General features: G+C 46.8%; 1 protein-coding gene across 16 annotated transcripts in view; it reads left to right on the forward strand.

The window, feature by feature from the left end:
* Positions 1–16,408, forward strand: part of tnikb (TRAF2 and NCK interacting kinase b) — a 31,660-nt gene extending 15,252 nt beyond the window's left edge. For 4 of the 16 annotated variants that reach the window (XM_069512172.1, XM_069512176.1, XM_069512177.1 and 1 more), the window contains 17 exons: positions 654–770; positions 2,356–2,462; positions 2,674–2,789; positions 3,306–3,397; positions 3,537–3,560; positions 4,813–4,994; positions 5,184–5,298; positions 5,504–5,650; positions 6,815–6,923; positions 7,017–7,199; positions 7,292–7,435; positions 8,141–8,275; positions 8,654–8,754; positions 9,042–9,191; positions 9,917–10,076; positions 12,841–12,980; positions 13,231–16,408. In XM_069512172.1, coding sequence (XP_069368273.1) covers positions 654–770; positions 2,356–2,462; positions 2,674–2,789; positions 3,306–3,397; positions 3,537–3,560; positions 4,813–4,994; positions 5,184–5,298; positions 5,504–5,650; positions 6,815–6,923; positions 7,017–7,199; positions 7,292–7,435; positions 8,141–8,275; positions 8,654–8,754; positions 9,042–9,191; positions 9,917–10,076; positions 12,841–12,980; positions 13,231–13,314 — 2,106 coding nt within the window. In that variant the 3' untranslated portion in view covers positions 13,315–16,408. Of the gene's footprint in view, positions 1–653; positions 771–1,542; positions 1,783–2,355; positions 2,463–2,673; positions 2,790–3,305; positions 3,398–3,536; positions 3,561–4,812; positions 4,995–5,183; positions 5,299–5,503; positions 5,651–6,814; positions 6,924–7,016; positions 7,200–7,291; positions 7,436–8,140; positions 8,276–8,653; positions 8,755–9,041; positions 9,192–9,916; positions 10,077–12,840; positions 12,981–13,230 lie in introns of all 16 variants that reach the window. The other 12 variants (XM_069512168.1, XM_069512180.1, XM_069512183.1 and 9 more) reach the window with 6 other exon arrangements.
* Positions 16,409–17,116: the final 708 nt, after the last annotated feature.

Raw genomic sequence — 17,116 nt, forward strand, 5'->3', positions numbered from 1 at the left:
TGACCTCCGTAAATCAAAGGCAACACAACACACACACACACACACACGCACACACACACATGTAGGGCAGCTCTCCAGGTCCGCCTCCTGGTGGCCCTGGTGGTGGAGCGATGTAGGGCAGCTGTGGCTATATCAGTCTCTCTCCTTATGGACACACACACACACACACACACACACACACACACACACACACACTGTTCAGACAGGTCTACCCTCGGCCTCCCAGGATTCCCCAGTGAAGATATATTTCCATCACACAGACACAACCCTGAGAACCCGCTGCAGCCGGCGTTTTTCAGAAAACGGTTCAGATCTGCTGCTTTCGTGAAATAATGAACTCTCCGCTGGTCGCCTGTAACCACGGCGACTAAAGTCCCTTTTCATCTGTGCAGCACCTTGAATTTAAATTTGGCTTTTTTCCTTTCGACCTTTTATTCAGCTCATTCTGCGGCTTTTGATTTTAAATTAAGTATAAATTATATTTAATGTTTGTGATGAAATTACATCGGCTCATTATTTACATATTATCATTAAAAACATGGAGGTTCAGCACTTCACTGTGTGTGTGTGTGTGTGTGTTTGTGTGTGTGTGTGTGTGTGTGTGTGTGTCAGGAGTATAATAAGATGAACAGACTTCTTCTCCTTTGTTGCAGCACAAAATCTCCAACCGGATCTCGGACCCGTCGCTGCCGCCGCGCTCCGAGTCGTTCAGCAGCGGAGGCATCCAGCAGGCCCGGACCCCCCCCATGCACCGCTCCGTCGAACCCCAGGTGTGCACCCTACATCTCCCAGTGTGTGTGTGTGTGTGTGTGTGTGTGACAGGAACGTCCACCAGAGGTTTGGTTTCTCTGTGTGGACGTAGAATCTGTGAGTTTGGGTTTTTTTTTACTAGAAGAAAGAAACAGTGAGTTTTTCTACAGAGGATGTTTTTTTTCGCCAGCTTCATGGTGACATCGATCTGGATGAGATGGATTTCTTCATCGTTTTTCTTCTTCATTACTTAATTTATCAATCAGAAAATCGATGATCCTCCTCTTCAGTTTGAGAGCGAGTTTCTCTCCCAGGTGACGGAGTGTAAGTGTCTTGAGATCACTGATAACGAGGGCGGAGCCGGCTGCGGCGGAGTGTGAAGGTAGATCCGCTCCCCTTCAGTCTGTAGATCCAAGAAAAAAGAATCCGAGCTTTTCTCCTCGACGTGGTCAGACGGGAAGTGAACGCCACGTCTCGACTGTGGAGGAGCAGCTGAGCTCGGACGTTAACTCCTCACGCTTCCTTTCGTTTGTTCAGGTTTAGTTTCATTTCAAATGTGAAACAGAGACTTTGTGAAAATCTCCAGGAACAAACGGAAAAAACAAAGTTGTGTGTTTGAAGATGGTTTGTGTGAACGCAGCCTGACGCACGTGTTTCCTTCCTTCTTCACCTTTTTCCTCACCCCTGCATCTTCTCCTCTGATGTGCAAATCCTGATCCTGCTCCCCCCCCCTGCCTGTTTTCTGCTTGTGTGTGTGTGTGTGTGTGTGTGTGTGTGTGTGTGTGTGTCCAGATGGCCCACCTGGTGCAGGTGAAGAGTCACGGCCTCTCAGGCTCCCAGTCTCTGTATGACCCCCACGGTGTGTCCTCCTCCTCGGCGTCGCCCTCCCCCTCCCGGCCTCCCATGCCGCGGCAGAACTCCGACCCCACCTCCGACACCCCACCTCCCCCGCCCCTGTCCCGCCTGGCGCCCCCCCTCGACAAGCTGGACCGCAGCTCGTGGCTGCGGCAGGACGACGACATGCCCCCCAAGGTCTTTGCATGCTCCGCCCAGTGTGTGTCTGTGTTTGTGTGTGTGGGAGAAAACTTTGCTTTTTCCTGGATTCTGTCTTTCTTTAAACGTCCGTGATCGTTTTTCTCTTCATTTAGTTTTTGTGTCTTTTGAATTATTTCTGCACCTGATGTGTCGTCACCTGATCATATTGATCCTAATCTCAAAGCACTCATTGACCAGTGTGCGTCCTGTAATCTTTACCGATCCTTCAAATTAACTTATTGTTGTAAACTGTAAATTTAAGGCTAAAATTTATCGTCATGATAAATCTAATCAGTGTTTGTGTGTATTTGTTTAAACATAGATTTTATTTGAACATTATATATATGAGATGCCACATATCTTATTTCCTTTATGTATCAGTTGCTTTAATTTCTCTCAAGTCTCATTTGTATTTGATTTTATTTACGGGATGAGAACTGAATGTGTTTGTCCACATGTTCTTTATATGTGATCATGTCTTCATACACACTCTCCGTCTCGTGTTGTCGAGTGTGTGACATGAAAGCTTGTGCGGCTCCTCACGCACACGACTGTGTTGTGTGTCTGCAGGTTCCTCAGAGGACGACCTCCATCTCTCCTGCGTTAGTCAGGAGGAACTCTCCAGGAAACGGACCTGGCCTCGGTCCTCGGGCTGGAGCTCACCTCATCCGGGCCAGGTACACACACACACACACACACACACACACACACACACACACACACACACACACACACACATACATACACTGTACACACACACATGCACACACCGAACACACAGACACAGACACACACATACTCTGGAGACGCAGGTGTGGGATTTTTTTAAGAGCTGGATTTCACAGTTTCCTGCATGAATGAGACAACCCTGTGTTTGTGTTGCCTTAGCAACCCCGACCTGCGGAGGATCGACGTTTCCATGGAGACGCCCCTAAAGAGGACGAGCAGCGGCAGCTCCTCCAGCTCCAGCACCCCGAGTTCCCAGGGAGGCTCCAACGAGCGAGGTGCACACTCACACCTTTGTACTGTGTGCACCTGTGAGGACCCTCTGTCCCGCGGCGCCCCGTCTCCATCAATCACATTCATCTCAGTGAATCCGGCCGCTGTCGGAACAGAAGTCCGATCCTAAATGTTCCTGGGGAAAGTTTACTCACTTTGTTAAAGACACCGTCAAGAATGAGAAACTTTTGACATTTCAAAAAGACTCTTCTTCTTCAAACGCGTGTCTCATTTCTCGTCCTCTGTCTTCAATGATAGACGTCCTCGCTGTCCTCTTTTCTTTTTGAGGAATATTCTCTCAAATTCTTTACAAACATGTTTCTTATTTTCACACGTCGTCGTTTCTCAAAACAAATATTAATAATAGAAAAATCTACTATAAAAAATGTCCTCATGTATCAGAAATGTTCTCAGGTTGTAAACGTCCTCACAAAGAAAGAGACACACACACACACACACACACAGTGTTACACAGGCGTGTTTTTGACCATACATGTTGAAATCGTCATGTGTGTGTTCAGGTAATTCTTCCAATAAGACTGAAGGCTCCACACTTTCCTCCCATGACGCCAAAGACGACAGCAGAGAGGTGACGAGACCCAGCAGGCCCGCAGTGAGTCCACACACACACACACACACACACACACACACACACACACACACACACACACACACACACACACCTCTCTCTGAACTAACCTTGTTGCTGTTCGTTGTCGCTCTCTTCCTCTTCTCATCCCTCCTTCCATCAGAGTTATAAGAAAGCTGTAGACGAGGTCAGTGACATTTTCTCTCTCACCCCCCCTCTCCTCCTCTCACCCCGACAGTCAGAAGCAGAAGCTAAAGAGTTAAAAGATCATTTGATTTATATAACACTCATGTCTCCACACCAGCGACACCTAGTGGCCAGAATCGTAATGTTTCAGGTGGTCCGTCCCAGTCTGGAGAGGACGAATCTCAACAACACTTTGATTTGGCACAAAATGAGTCAACTGGGACTCATGGGTCGGCTGATTACACGGCAAAGGTCAAAGGTCACAGTGACCTTATTTGAATCTTGAGAACACATTTAGACAAATTAAAATATTTATCTACTTTTAAGTTTGATTCCAACACAATTATAAAAACTTTAATCAAAGTAGGGACAGCTGCAACACCTGAGTTTAAAGATTCCAACCTTCAGGATGCTGGATTATTATTATGATTATTATGATTAGAGTTAAAGTTGTAATGTTAAATAGACATTAGTTCAGGTGATATGAGAAAAGCTTGACTTCTGTATGTTTTCTGTCAGCAAAGAAACTTTAACCTCTTCCTATTGGTCAGAAACATCAGCTCTGGAGCCGGTTTGTAAATCTTGAACTTTGGTTTCATGGAATTTGACATCAGCCTTTTGAAAGTGGCTCAGTGTTGGAGCAGCTTCACCTCGGCCTCAGTGGACGTACGAAGTCTCCTGAGGGACGTTCTGTTTGGACATGTTTGTCCTCGTTGTCATCTCTGCTCTCGTGTTTCATTTCCACAATCACACTCTCTCTCTCTTTCGCTCGTTTGTTCTCTTCTGTCTCTCTCTCTCGTCAGGAGGAGTTGGTAAGATAACCTCCCTCCCCCATGCTCCCACCACCCGCGTTACAGCCCCCCCCCCCCATCCCCTCCGCTCCCCGTCACATGTGACTCAAATTACAAGCACGTTGCCCCGCCCTGCCTGCCCTGCCCCGCCTACAGGACTTTAACCTTTAACCTTCCTGCACTGAGGCATCTGCAGCTTGACTCTCCCCGTCCTCCTGCCTCCTGCCCCGTCCTCCTGCCTCCTGCCCCGTCCTCCTGCCTCCTGCCCCGTCCTCCTGCCCCTGTAATAGCCAGTGTGTTTGATACAAATACTGATATAAAACCTCACAACTCTTAAAATAAAGCCTGTAATTATACTAACCATAGCTGTAAAAACACTCTGTGTGTCGTTCTTCCCACTCAGAGCGAGAACGTGAAGCAGGTTAGACGTTGTTGATGTTTCTGTGTCTTCGTGTCCTGCAGGACCTGACGGCTCTGGCCAAGGAGCTGAGAGAGCTACGACAGGGGGAGGAGACCAGCCGCCCGCCCATCAAAGTGACGGACTACTCGTCGTCCAGCGAGGAGTCTCACAGCAGCGAGGACGAGGAGGGAGAGGGCGGGGCCAATGATGGGTCGGTGGCTGTCAGCGACATCCCTCGCATCATGTGAGTGTGACGATGCTTTCAAACCTGAAATCATCGTCAGGGGCTGAATGTGAAAACACAAACGTACGAATCAGCGGCTGCAGACGTTCTCTGACGTTCTCCTGAAGCTTCCCAGTAAAAACGTCCAGTTTCAAGTTTTATTTGTCATATTTAAAGATTATGAATTAAAATGCTGACGTTGTCTTTCAGGCCGGCAGCGAGTCAAGGTACAAACGAGTCATTCGCCATGTTGGGGGGTCATAACGACAGCCACGACGACTCGTACAGGAACAGCTCCCAGGACGGCACCCTGATGATGCGTGAGGTAAGCCACCTCCCTGTTTAGACCTTTGACCCCGGGGGTTTGACCTTGGGCCTCGATGACGCTGCACATACCAACGTCCAACTCCACACAAGCACAGAAACAAACGCTCCCTCTCTCAGCTTCAGCCTCGTCCCCTCAACACCTGACCTGTCAATCTTAGCCTTGCTGCACAGTAGCCCCTCCCCCTACTTCTCTCTTTTTCCAGAAACATGGGGAACGGAGGCGGAGCTCTGCCGCCAGCAACGGTTTCCTCAGCAACGCTAATCTGTTCCCTGGCAACGCCAATCTCCCTGATTTGGTGCAGCAAAGCACCTCCCCCCTGGTCTCCCCTGGCGACGCCTCTGGGGCCCAAGTAGGTGGAGCGGCCCCCAAATATGGCCCCCCTGAACACACCCCTGATCCTGAGAGCGTCACCCTGTCACCTGTTCACCCTGTGACCCTGCTCACCCTGTCACCCACACTCCCACCTGTCTCCACCCGGTGCTTTGCTCCTGGGACCAGCAGCTAATTAAAATAAAATAAGATCAAAATAGAAATAACTAAAACATTATTAGGCTGAATTATCAAGTGAAGAACCGCCGGCGCTCAGTGAGGCCGGATAATGAGAATTAAATTTGTTTAGTTGTTCAGACTCTGGGCAAATAAACTATGTTGAAGTTACCAGACCTAGAATAATAAGGATAAATAATAATTTACTTCTAATAAGAAACTGCTTTAGGTGGTAAAAACCTGAGTAAAACCTTTCAGGGTTAATGAAGATAAAAACTGAACCAGAGACAGTCAAAAAACACAGGAGGAAAAGTTTTAAATAAGTAAACATGCAGCATAAAGACAAGGAAAAGTATGAATAGAGTAATATATAAAGTGTAATCAGAATAAATACAGGATTGCACATTGAAACTGGGGAATAAAATAATAGTAATAAAACATTAAAAAGCTCATATTATTATATTTGTACTGACATGAAACAGGAGAAGCAACAGAAATATTTGATATTTGTCTTGTTTTAATTCTTATTTTGATAAAACATGAGAATCTGGGACTCATCCACCGTTCAGCTGCTTCATCTAATATGAAAATAAAAAACAACATGAGACTCTTTAAATGTCCTGCCCTCCGCTTCAGCTCCAGTGTTTCCCCCACAGACGGAACAAACCAGACTTCTTCCCTCCTCCGCTCGTTTCATCCCTCTCTCCTCTCCCTCCCCTCTCTCCGTTTTCCAGCCTCTGATCCAGAACGTTTCCTCCGTCCTCTTCCTCAGCACATGACGCAGGTAGCTGACTTAATAAAGGAAACCCCGGGGGGAAGTTCATGCCCTAATAATTGGAGACTGAGTTTTGGAAACTCAAGAAAGAAAAGACGAGAATGAAACATGACTGAAGTAGATGAATGTTGCTGGAGACGCCGCGTCATTCCTTTATTTTGACAGTTACCTGTTTCACCCAGTGTTTCCTGAATGAACGAACCCTGAGATGAACAAGTGACCGACACTAACCTGTGTTTCTGTGATTGACAGTACGGGATGGGAAGTGGCGGCGGCTCCAAGTCCTCCTTCACGCCGTTTGTTGATCCACGGGTCTACGGGACGTCCCCGACTGACGATGACGATAACAACTCCGCCTCAGGTACGGGAACAAATTTTCGTTCTCCCTCTCACGCTCACTGTTGCTGGTGAAGACGTCATCGTCACATCGTGTTGTTTGTGTTTTGCGTCACAGCGCTGTTTGCTGACGAGCTGCTGAAGCAGGAGCAGGAGCAGGAGCAGGCCAGACTCAACGAGGCCAGAAAGATCTCCGTGGTCAACGTCAACCCGACCAACATCAGGCCGCACAGCGACACGCCCGAGATCCGCAAATACAAGAAACGCTTCAACTCTGAGATCCTCTGCGCTGCGCTGTGGGGTGAGACACAAAAACAACGACACCACAACAAAACACGAGTCACGCACAAACACGCAGGCAGTGACAACCAGGACGTTTGTGTGTCCGTGCAGGAGTCAACCTGCTGGTGGGGACGGAGAACGGCCTGATGCTGCTGGACCGAAGCGGTCAGGGCAAAGTTTACAACCTGATCAACCGACGGCGCTTCCAACAGATGGACGTCCTGGAGGGACTCAACGTCCTCGTCACCATCTCAGGTCGGTTTCTTTCCTTCAGAGCTGGAACCTGGAGGCTGGGTCAGCAACACGCAAGATATCAGCATCGATACGTTTCCTTTAGGTTGTTGATGTTTAAATCAGGTTCAGGTCGAAAAAACTACATCTCAATTATAGCAATATAATATTTATTAATGTCAATTAAACAAAAGTCCACATACTTTGATATAATTATTATGTATTGTGCATTTAATTGACATTATCATTATAGTATTCAAAACAAAGCCTTCACTCAGGAGCAAGAATCTGTTTCCAGACTCAGGATCGACTGGATCACAGAGTTTATCTTTTTAAGCTGAGAATCAAACGATCGGATCATTTCTCAGATCCTCGATGAAAAGATGAAATTCTCCTTTTTCTTGAGAGGAAACGAAATCGTCCTCACTGCTTCACTCCAGTTTATGTCCGACTGTACGTTTTCAGAACATTAACAGAAAAATAAAACGGCTCAGCCTCAGCGTGGAAACGTTTCTGTACGAGATGATGGATTTAAAAAAACAAACAAAACACACACTTGGTGTTAAAAGATTTTTATTGTGATTTTTATCTTTATCATTTTTAACCAAATCATCCATCGCTGGTTTTGCCACATTTGCCTTTTTCTCTTTTTGTGTCGTTGCCTGTAAAGGATCTGACTCAGAGAGTTTGAAATCCAACAGTTTTCTTTGTTTTGTTTTTCTGAACCAGGCAAGAAGAACAAGCTGCGTGTTTACTACCTGTCGTGGCTCAGAAACAGGATATTACACAACGACCCTGAGGTGGAGAAGAAGCAGGGCTGGATCACTGTCGGAGAGCTGGAGGGCTGCGTCCACTACAAAGTCGGTGAGAAACCTCGTTCACGACAGACAGCAGCTTTCACTCCTGAGCTCTGGATATTCTCCTGAAATTATCTGGAGGTTCTGTTTGAGAGAACACAAATGTCAGAGTCAGGTCTCCGCAGATTCTCCTGCAGCCGCGAGTTAAAACTCTGTAAAATGTCAACGTGAGAAAGCAGCAGGAAAACATCTGGAACCTTCCCAGTGAGCGAGCGGACGTGTCGATGAGGTTTCTAACACGTTTTGTGAATCTGCTGCTCCACAAACACTGACTACACAACACGTCTACACAACACGTCTACACAACACGTCTACACATGTCCACACAACATGTCTGAATAGGACAAGAATCTCCTGATTGTTTGCTTCATATCTGTTTTTCCAGTGAAGTACGAGAGGATTAAATTCTTGGTGATCGCTCTGAAGAACTCGGTGGAGATTTACGCCTGGGCGCCGAAGCCGTACCACAAGTTTATGGCCTTCAAGGTAAAATGTGTGAGAGGGTGTTGGATGTGTTAGAGGTTGGTGAGAGTGGGTTGGGTGGTCGGAGGCTTTAGGTTTCCAGGTTGTCATTCAGTTGGACTCAACGATGAACTGATTAGATTTGATTGTTCGAAGGTCAAAGGTCAAGGTCACGTTAGCCTCACGATGAACGTTTTGTTTCTCAAGTCTGTCTTTTCCAGAATTTCCCGTTTCGAACACAGGACGGTGATTCTAGTTGTTGTGTCTTTTTTGGAGCGTTGAATGAATCCCTCGCTCTCTTTCTCCGTCAGTCGTTCACAGAGCTGCAGCATCGCCCCCTGCTGGTTGACCTGACCGTGGAGGAGGGACAGAGGTTAAAAGTCATCTACGGCTCCACTGTGGGTTTCCACGTCATCGATGTGGACTCTGGCAACCCGTACGACATCTACATCCCTTCACATGTAAGAGTCATGAAGCGTCTCGGATTTGAAACAAGCAGCAGAGAGAAGCTCCCGGAGGAATTGTGGGTTTGTTTGTGATGCGGGTTTGAATCCTGGACGTCCTTTGAGCAGCAAAACAACGCCCCCTGCAGGTTATTCAGTGAACACCCATGAGTGTGCCTGAAATTTTACTGTAACATGGAGGTGGAAGAGTTTTGTCTGTACATTTATTCATATGAAGTATTTAAAGTATGAAGTATTTAAAGTATAAAGTATTTAAAGTATGAAGTATTTAAAGTATAAAGTATTTAAAGTATGAAGTATTTAAAGTATAAAGTATTTAAAGTATGAAGTCGTGTGTGAAGCTGAAGGAATCACTGATGTTATTAGACTGGATGAGTGAGTGAGTGAGTGAGTGAGTGAGTGACGCAGCGAGTGAACGCGTGAGCGATGGAGTCGGTGAATCGGTGTCCTCCTCTAACCCTTGTCTGGTTACAGTCAGAGATGGACGGGGGCTGGAGACGGTAACCACAGCAACCGCCTCACATTGCTCTTGGCATTCATGAATCACGCTGTGCTCATGTCTGTTTCCATGGCGATTGCATGGCAGCGGAGCGGGAGACTCTATTGTTGCAGCAGTTTCTTCTCTCTCGGGGTGGGGAGGGAGGGGTTCAGGGGGGCTCACAGGCATCCCACCCCCCTGCCCCCACCCCTTCCAACCTCCCTCCCGTGTGTCGCCCCGGCAGATTCAGGGTCAGGTGACCCCGCACGCCATCGTGGTTCTGCCCAAGACGGATGGCATGGAGATGCTGCTGTGCTACGAGGACGAGGGCGTCTACGTCAACACCTACGGACGCATCACCAAAGACGTGGTGCTGCAGTGGGGCGAGATGCCCACCTCCGTCGGTACGTCAACCAATCAGCTCGCTTCTCCCTGACCCCTGACCTCTGACCTCTGTAGGCAGTCTCAGCAGATCATCTTTCACCCTCACTATCTCCCATGCCCCCTCCTCCGTTCAGAGGAGCGCTCCTCTCTCTCCTCCTGCCTCTCTTTCAGCTCCACCTGTTAACGAGGAGCCAGGACGTAGTCGTCTCACCTGTTTTCACGGCAGCTTAAAGGAATACCGCAGGTTTCTGGGAATCTCAATTCCTCAACTTTATATTAAGTGATGAGAACAGACAGCGAAGAGCCCAAAGTTATCCACAGGTCACCGTGGTGACCTCAGTGAATCCTGACCACACCTTCAGAGACGCCAGGTCGAGTGATGTCACTTCCTGTTTCTGCTTTTGACTTGAATCTATTGAATGAGAGGAAAAAAACACTCACTCGTTAACATGAGTCTGACGTTTGAATTCTAACAACACGCGTGTTGATGTTTATGTTGCCTGGAAGCAGAGCAGCTTTTTTTTTACGTCGGGATTCGCCACCTGATTGGCTCTGGATCCCGGGACCCAACCTACGTCCTCATGTCAGACTCTCTAAGTGTCTAACGACCCCCCTCCAAACACAGACATCACCTGTAACACGGTACACTGAAAAAGTCATGGAGTAGAAAGTACACATATTTGCTGGAGTTAAAGTGAAAAGTACCTGAAAATAAATCTGCTTCAGTAAACTTGCTCAGGTGGAGTCACTTCCTGAAGCCACGTGAAGGTTTCAATATTCTCATCACTTAACATAAGTTGTCTGAAACTGTGAAAACCCCCAAACTCAGCGTATCCCTTTAATGTCAAGTGTTTCATCTGATGCATGAGTGGACGACAACACGTGGCACAGAGCTTTACCTCCACCCTCAGCACCGCTCTGCACAACCACACACACACTCACAACACCACAGTTTCTACATCTGCACATTTCTCTGAGCGTTGGGGCAAATGCTCGTGTGTTGTCGGAGTTGTGTCCTCTTGTTCTGTGTGAGTATCGGCTGTGACATTTCTCGGAGAGGAATCCTTCATCCTTGATTGCCTGAGCTCTAAAAAAAAGGCAAAATGTTTGAGGTTGGGCAGATGAACGCTCTGCGTCAGATCTAATCTATTATTGATGAGCAGAGCACGTGAAGAGGAAAACACGGCTGAGCTGAACGGAGCAAATCAAGGATGGATCTCGGATCTAAAGATCCGAGTCGATCCGAACCTCTGTATGTTTCCATCCAGCCTCTGGTCGTCAGTGTACAGTTTCCTGATTGACTGTGTGTCTGTCCTGAAGCGTTGCTGTTGCTCTCTGCGTGTGGTCATCGTCTCCTGTTAACATGTTTGTTTGTATTTTACTGTCGGACCAGAGTTTCTCACAGCCAAGCCCGGCCTCAGCCCCTGCCCACCCCCCCCCCCCCCCCCCCCCCAGCTCCCAGACAAAGCACAAAAGAAACCTGCACCGTGGCGTTTTTATTCTGCACACACGAGCCGCTGGTTGATCCCCGTCCTCAGCAACTGGGATCAGCTTTTATTTTCCCACAAAAAAAAAAAAAAAAAGGCGGACAAATAGACGTATAGACGAGCAGGTGAACCGGGGGCACGAGCACCTGAGGCAAGTTGAAAACAAAGTCGAGCTGCCGCAGAGCGACCGGGAGGTTCAGGTCACTGAACACGACAGAAACACCAAGTCTGTGGACTCCACATCTGCATCCACACTATGTTCACTCATTCTTCAAGGTTACTCTGTATTCCAGAGTGTCGTCTTTCAGGTTTTTTCTGATTTTATTTGCTTTCTCTCAAAACCCTGCGCTCACACTCTAATAAACCAGATATTTGTTGCTCCGACAGATTTCCTGCGCTCCAGCTTCAGCTCGTCTTCTCACGGTGATTTTAGTTTAGTGTAGACGAATGAAATGGTCCTGCTCTCGTTTTTGGTTGTGTTAGCTTCACTTCTTTGAGACTCCCATTCAATCAGGCTCTCGCCTTTACGGCTCTATTTATATAAATATACAATAACTACACTAATAATATATTATTTACGTGTAAATAATATATTAAAACAAGGACACCTTTGAGGAGTAGAAGTCCGGCAGATCTTTGGTCAACTCCTTTTTACGTTACGTTAAGTTTTTCACATTTTGGAAACACTGTTAGGAAATCCAAACACAAGCAGGGCTGTTTGAGTGTGAGCACCAGGTTTTGAGTGAAAGCTAAATAAATCTGAAATCAATAAATCCTGCTCTCGAACTGGAAGACCACACTTTGGAATAAAGAGAGAACTTATACAATAAACTTAAAACCAAAGAGTAAAGATTTCTATATTTAGTAAAAGTGCGACAGAGGAGGTGAAACGTTTGGTGAAAGACGGCCGGATCTGTGGCACACGGGCAATTAATCTAATGCTGCAAAGCTCAGGGCGAGCAAATCAGTGAAATCAAATACTGACCCCAAACCCTCGACAGTCAGCAAGCAGCCGCGTACGTTGTCCCGCGTTACCCGTTCCTCCGACGACATCACAACGTCGAGCGCCTTCTCACATCGAGAGTTCAGAGGTCGTGATCGTTTGAATCACCTGGAAACTGCTGCAATAATTTCCTCCCGGAGGCGAGGCGGAGGAGGAGGAGGCCTCGAGGTGTGACTGGCTTGGATGTGAGACAGGTGCTGAGTCTTCTCCTGTCCAATCCCTGTCTGTCTGTGCATGTGTGTGTGTGTGTGTGTGTGTGTGTGTGTGTGTGTGTACCCTCTCCCACCCCTGCAGCCTACATCCACTCCAACCAGATCATGGGCTGGGGAGAGAAGGCCATTGAGATCCGCTCCGTGGAGACGGGACACCTCGACGGAGTTTTCATGCACAAGCGAGCTCAGCGACTGAAGTTCCTGTCGGAGAGGAACGACAAGGTGAGTCCGTTAAAAGTACTCAAGTACTTACCAGCTGTTGTAGTTTAGATTTCTTGGGTAGAATGTCCAAACACGTTTATCCACCAGGGAACTTACGAATACGAAATTCAGATTAATGATATAAACAATGTCAGTGTCTTCCTGTGTCCAATCTTCAGCAACACATTTGTCCAAAACAAGGAGAACAGATTCAGAACCATTGGTGTCAGTGATGTCTCACGCTGTCGTCTCCTCACGTGTCGTCCTGCAGGTTTTCTTTGCCTCTGTTCGTTCTGGAGGCAGCAGCCAAGTCTTCTTCATGACCCTCAACAGAAGCTCCATGATGAACTGGTAACTGCTCCTCTTCTTCACTCTGAACATCGGCCACTGCCAGGAGAGAGGGACGAGCGAGGACGATCTGTGTGTGAGTGTGTGTGTGTGTGTGTGTGTGTCTGTGTGTGTGTGTGTGTCTGTGGAGAACAAAACAACGAGCTGCTGAACCGACGATTGTGCAACTACAGGAAGAGTCAAACCACTGGAGTTGTTCCCCCTCACCCCAGATAGATCCCCTCCAACTGCAGGGGGCGCCACAGGCCTCATGTCACTGCCTGCGGAGCAACGGTAACTCCACACGCCGCCAGTGAACAACGGCTTCACCTCCCTGTGGACTGTTGGACCGGGTTGTTTCTGAGACCTTAAAGGACGACGACATCGAGCCGAGTAGCCTTCGACTTTCCCATGTGACTGAATGTGTGGAGAAGTTCTCTGTGTAGCACATCAATGATTCTCCTGCAGGGTGTTCACACTGCCAGTGTGTTGACGGGTGCAGGTGTTGGGACTGTTCACCGATCATCTGCTCCTGCGCTGCGTTTGAATTTTGTCGGCTGTTAAAGTAGCATCAGTGCAGCAAGAAAACAGTGGATGCAACGGTTGTTGGGACATTTCTCAAGTCTCTTGAAGTAACAGTCGCTCAGCACTGAATCCGAATCACTTCAAGTAAATCTGGCCTCACGCTGGTGTCACTGTTCGCCCTCGTCTCCACTGAGTGTTTTTGTTTTGGCAGAAAAGTGGAGAAGCACCTGCTGACTTGGTGTTTGAGACGATATCGAGACGACGAGCGTGAATTTCGGTTTGACCCACACTAAAGTTGACAATCTGGACTGAGCATCTTTCCAAGTTTTCATGGACGCCAACACTCCGACCACTGACCTTAATCGCTGGCCAAAGATTCAGCATCAGATACCGAGAGACGTTTCCGAGCAGTCGTCCAGGGCGGGGGTGTTGACATACTTTTAAAGACAACCAATCGACGTATGGACTGAAATTACACAAATACACCGATTGAATGTTTACACACAAAAAAAACCTTTTTCGTGAGCGGCACCACAATCTCCACCCCCTCGCTGTTCGGTGTTTAGGCGTCTCACAGAAGTACAGCAGCAGCAGCACAGATGGATGATGGGAGTTGATGACCTTTGTCTGCTTACGTTCTTTCTGATTCAGCAGACGTTTGTTTTCTCGCAGGCTGTGACCAAGACGTTTTTAGACTCATCTCACAAAGATTATTATCGTACCTATTTTTATTATTCAGACATATTCTGGAAGTTTTTTGCATTAAAGCTGGAACAAGACAATATCCGAAGTATAAAATTACCCAAATCTTAACCAGCCTCCAACTTATCTGAGCAAAAAGCCAAATGTTGAACTCAGATTCTGAGATTAATCGATGTTGTCGTCATGAAAACACTTCTCGCAGTGATGATTGGTCGACTGAAACTCAGCTGATGTTTCCCTGACAAACATCTTGTAGCAGAAACCTAACGATGGCGTCTTTGCACCGTCAGATGATGCAAAAATACGACAGAGGCGATGTGCACGTTGTATCCCGGCCACCACTCGCTCTCTCTGCAGTAAATGAATGGACCGGCTGAGACTGACGAAGGTGTCGCTCACAGCGTGAACACACATTGCGAGCGCTGCCGATGCTGAAACACCTTCTATGTCGCTTCCCTGTGAGAAGTTAGTGTCACGGGGGGGAAATGAGACTTCTTACACGGATGCACAGTCGGTTTCAGCGACTGTGGCGACAACGTCCCGGTGTATTTCTGTTTGGAGGAGGAAGATTGTAGATATTGTAAAATTGCTGCAACATCAACACAATAACAAAATCTCCACATCATATCTTACAAGAAGAAAGTGGCTGTAGAGTAGTTACCAACTCCTGGACGCTCTTTCGTTCTCTCCACCTGTTACCGTTCTGTGTGCTCCGCACTCGTGTAAATACTCACTTTGATGTAAAGGACAGACTTCACAAATCAGGTGAAGGAAAAAATGACGGTCTTGCTTTTTTTTTTTACCACGCCTCTGTAAATCTGTCCGTTCTGTAGTTTCTCGCAGATTGGAGGTTTTTTCTGTCCGGTGAGCCGAACGACGACTCGCACAAATGTTGGATTTTGGTTTAAAGTTCTTTTTCTGTGTAGTTCATCGCTGTCTGTTGAGTTGTGCGTTTTGCATGGTGACACACACGTTTTACCCGTCATCACTTGTTATGAATTGTAAGTTTTAAGGCAATACACTGGAGCTGGTTGGTGAGAGACAAACATTTGAAATGATTCACTTCACATCTGGGCTTTAATCTTGTTAGAAACTCACTGGATAACTTCCCATTTCTAATGAATTTTATATTTTAGACCTTTTTTTATGCTTGCACGCAGAGCAGCTTATAAAGCGCGAGGGGGGCGGAGCTCAGCGTGACTTTGGTGGGGTGACCCCTTGACGACGGTCTCTGTAAATGGTTTTGCTTGTGGGATCAGAGAGAGGAGGGGGAGGATCTTTTACATGATATTCTTTAATTGTCCATCGATCTCAAAGGATCAAAGAGGTTTAGGTGGAAGCGACGTTGCTTTAAGGCCGACTGAAGCCTTTTACATGAGCAGGAGGTTCACGTGAACCAACACCCTGTGAGTAAAGGTCAGGGGTTAGGGTCCGTTTGAGAAACCATAGATTAAAAAAGATATATATATATATATATATATATCTACTGTAAGAATTTTCGTTATGATGATATCTTACTGATCATTTTAGAGAAAGACAAAAAAATAACGTTCACTTATTAAAGCTTAGTTGTCTTTCTACAGAATAGAGAACATAGCTATAAGAATTTCTAAAAAAAATACAATGTTTTTATTGTGGTTTTATTTGTATTTGTATTTCAATTTTTGTACGTATCAAGACTGTGAACGTATGTACGGCTGTCGGCCTGTGTGTGTGTGTGTGTGTGTGTGAGTGGGCGAACAGGTGTGTGCACATGTGCGTGACATGCATGTGAGTGTGTGTTTTCACCTCGTCTGAATCACCTGAATCAGTCAAAAAGACAACCTCAGTCTGGTAACACACATCTGTGATGTAGGAAATTGTACAATAAATGTCCTCTCCTTGTACAGCCGCTACACCTTCTCCTCTCGTTCTTCTCTCCTGGGTTTTTACAGCTCGTCCTGTGTGGATCACTGACACACTTCCACAATGGGCACCAGTAGAAACACAGAGTCTCTGTCTGTCAGTGCTGCTGACTAGCGTAACCATTCTTGGAGGGGGGCCCCCCTCTCAGCCCGGGGCCCCAGGCAACTGCTCGCTTTTCCTGCCCGGTTGCACGCAGCGGTTTTAGGCTCCTACTTTATCTGAATGATTGATTCAAGTATTTTTAATGGTCACTGGGGAATAAAAACTGCATGTTAAGAATCAGCAGTGAAAAAAAGTTAAAAACAAGGTTTCACATCAGTGCAACAACACAACAACAACTTTTCAGATTTCTTAAAGTGCTTTTTACTATTACACTTACCAAGATTCTACTTTTTTGGAAAACAGGTGAAAACAAAATCAACTGAGTTGTTGAAGTTTCTGACGTCATCACCGCCAATAAATCTGGAACAAGGAGCTTCAGAGGAGCCCGTGGATGTGAAGTGACTTCAGCTCAGCTGTGGTCTTTACACAAGAATCTGAATACTTCTTCTTGAAGTAAAAAGATTAAAGCTTAATTCATAGCGGAGGAAGTTCTGCCTGGCAACCATAAGAGCGTCCTGCTGGTGTGTCATAATAAGTACCTTCATCACAGGAACCTGCATTTGAAGATGACCGGCTTAAAACTACATCTGGATACT

The sequence above is a fragment of the Paralichthys olivaceus genome, chromosome 17, assembly GCF_024713975.1.
Source record: "Paralichthys olivaceus isolate ysfri-2021 chromosome 17, ASM2471397v2, whole genome shotgun sequence".
Taxonomy (NCBI): Eukaryota; Metazoa; Chordata; class Actinopteri; order Pleuronectiformes; family Paralichthyidae; genus Paralichthys; species Paralichthys olivaceus.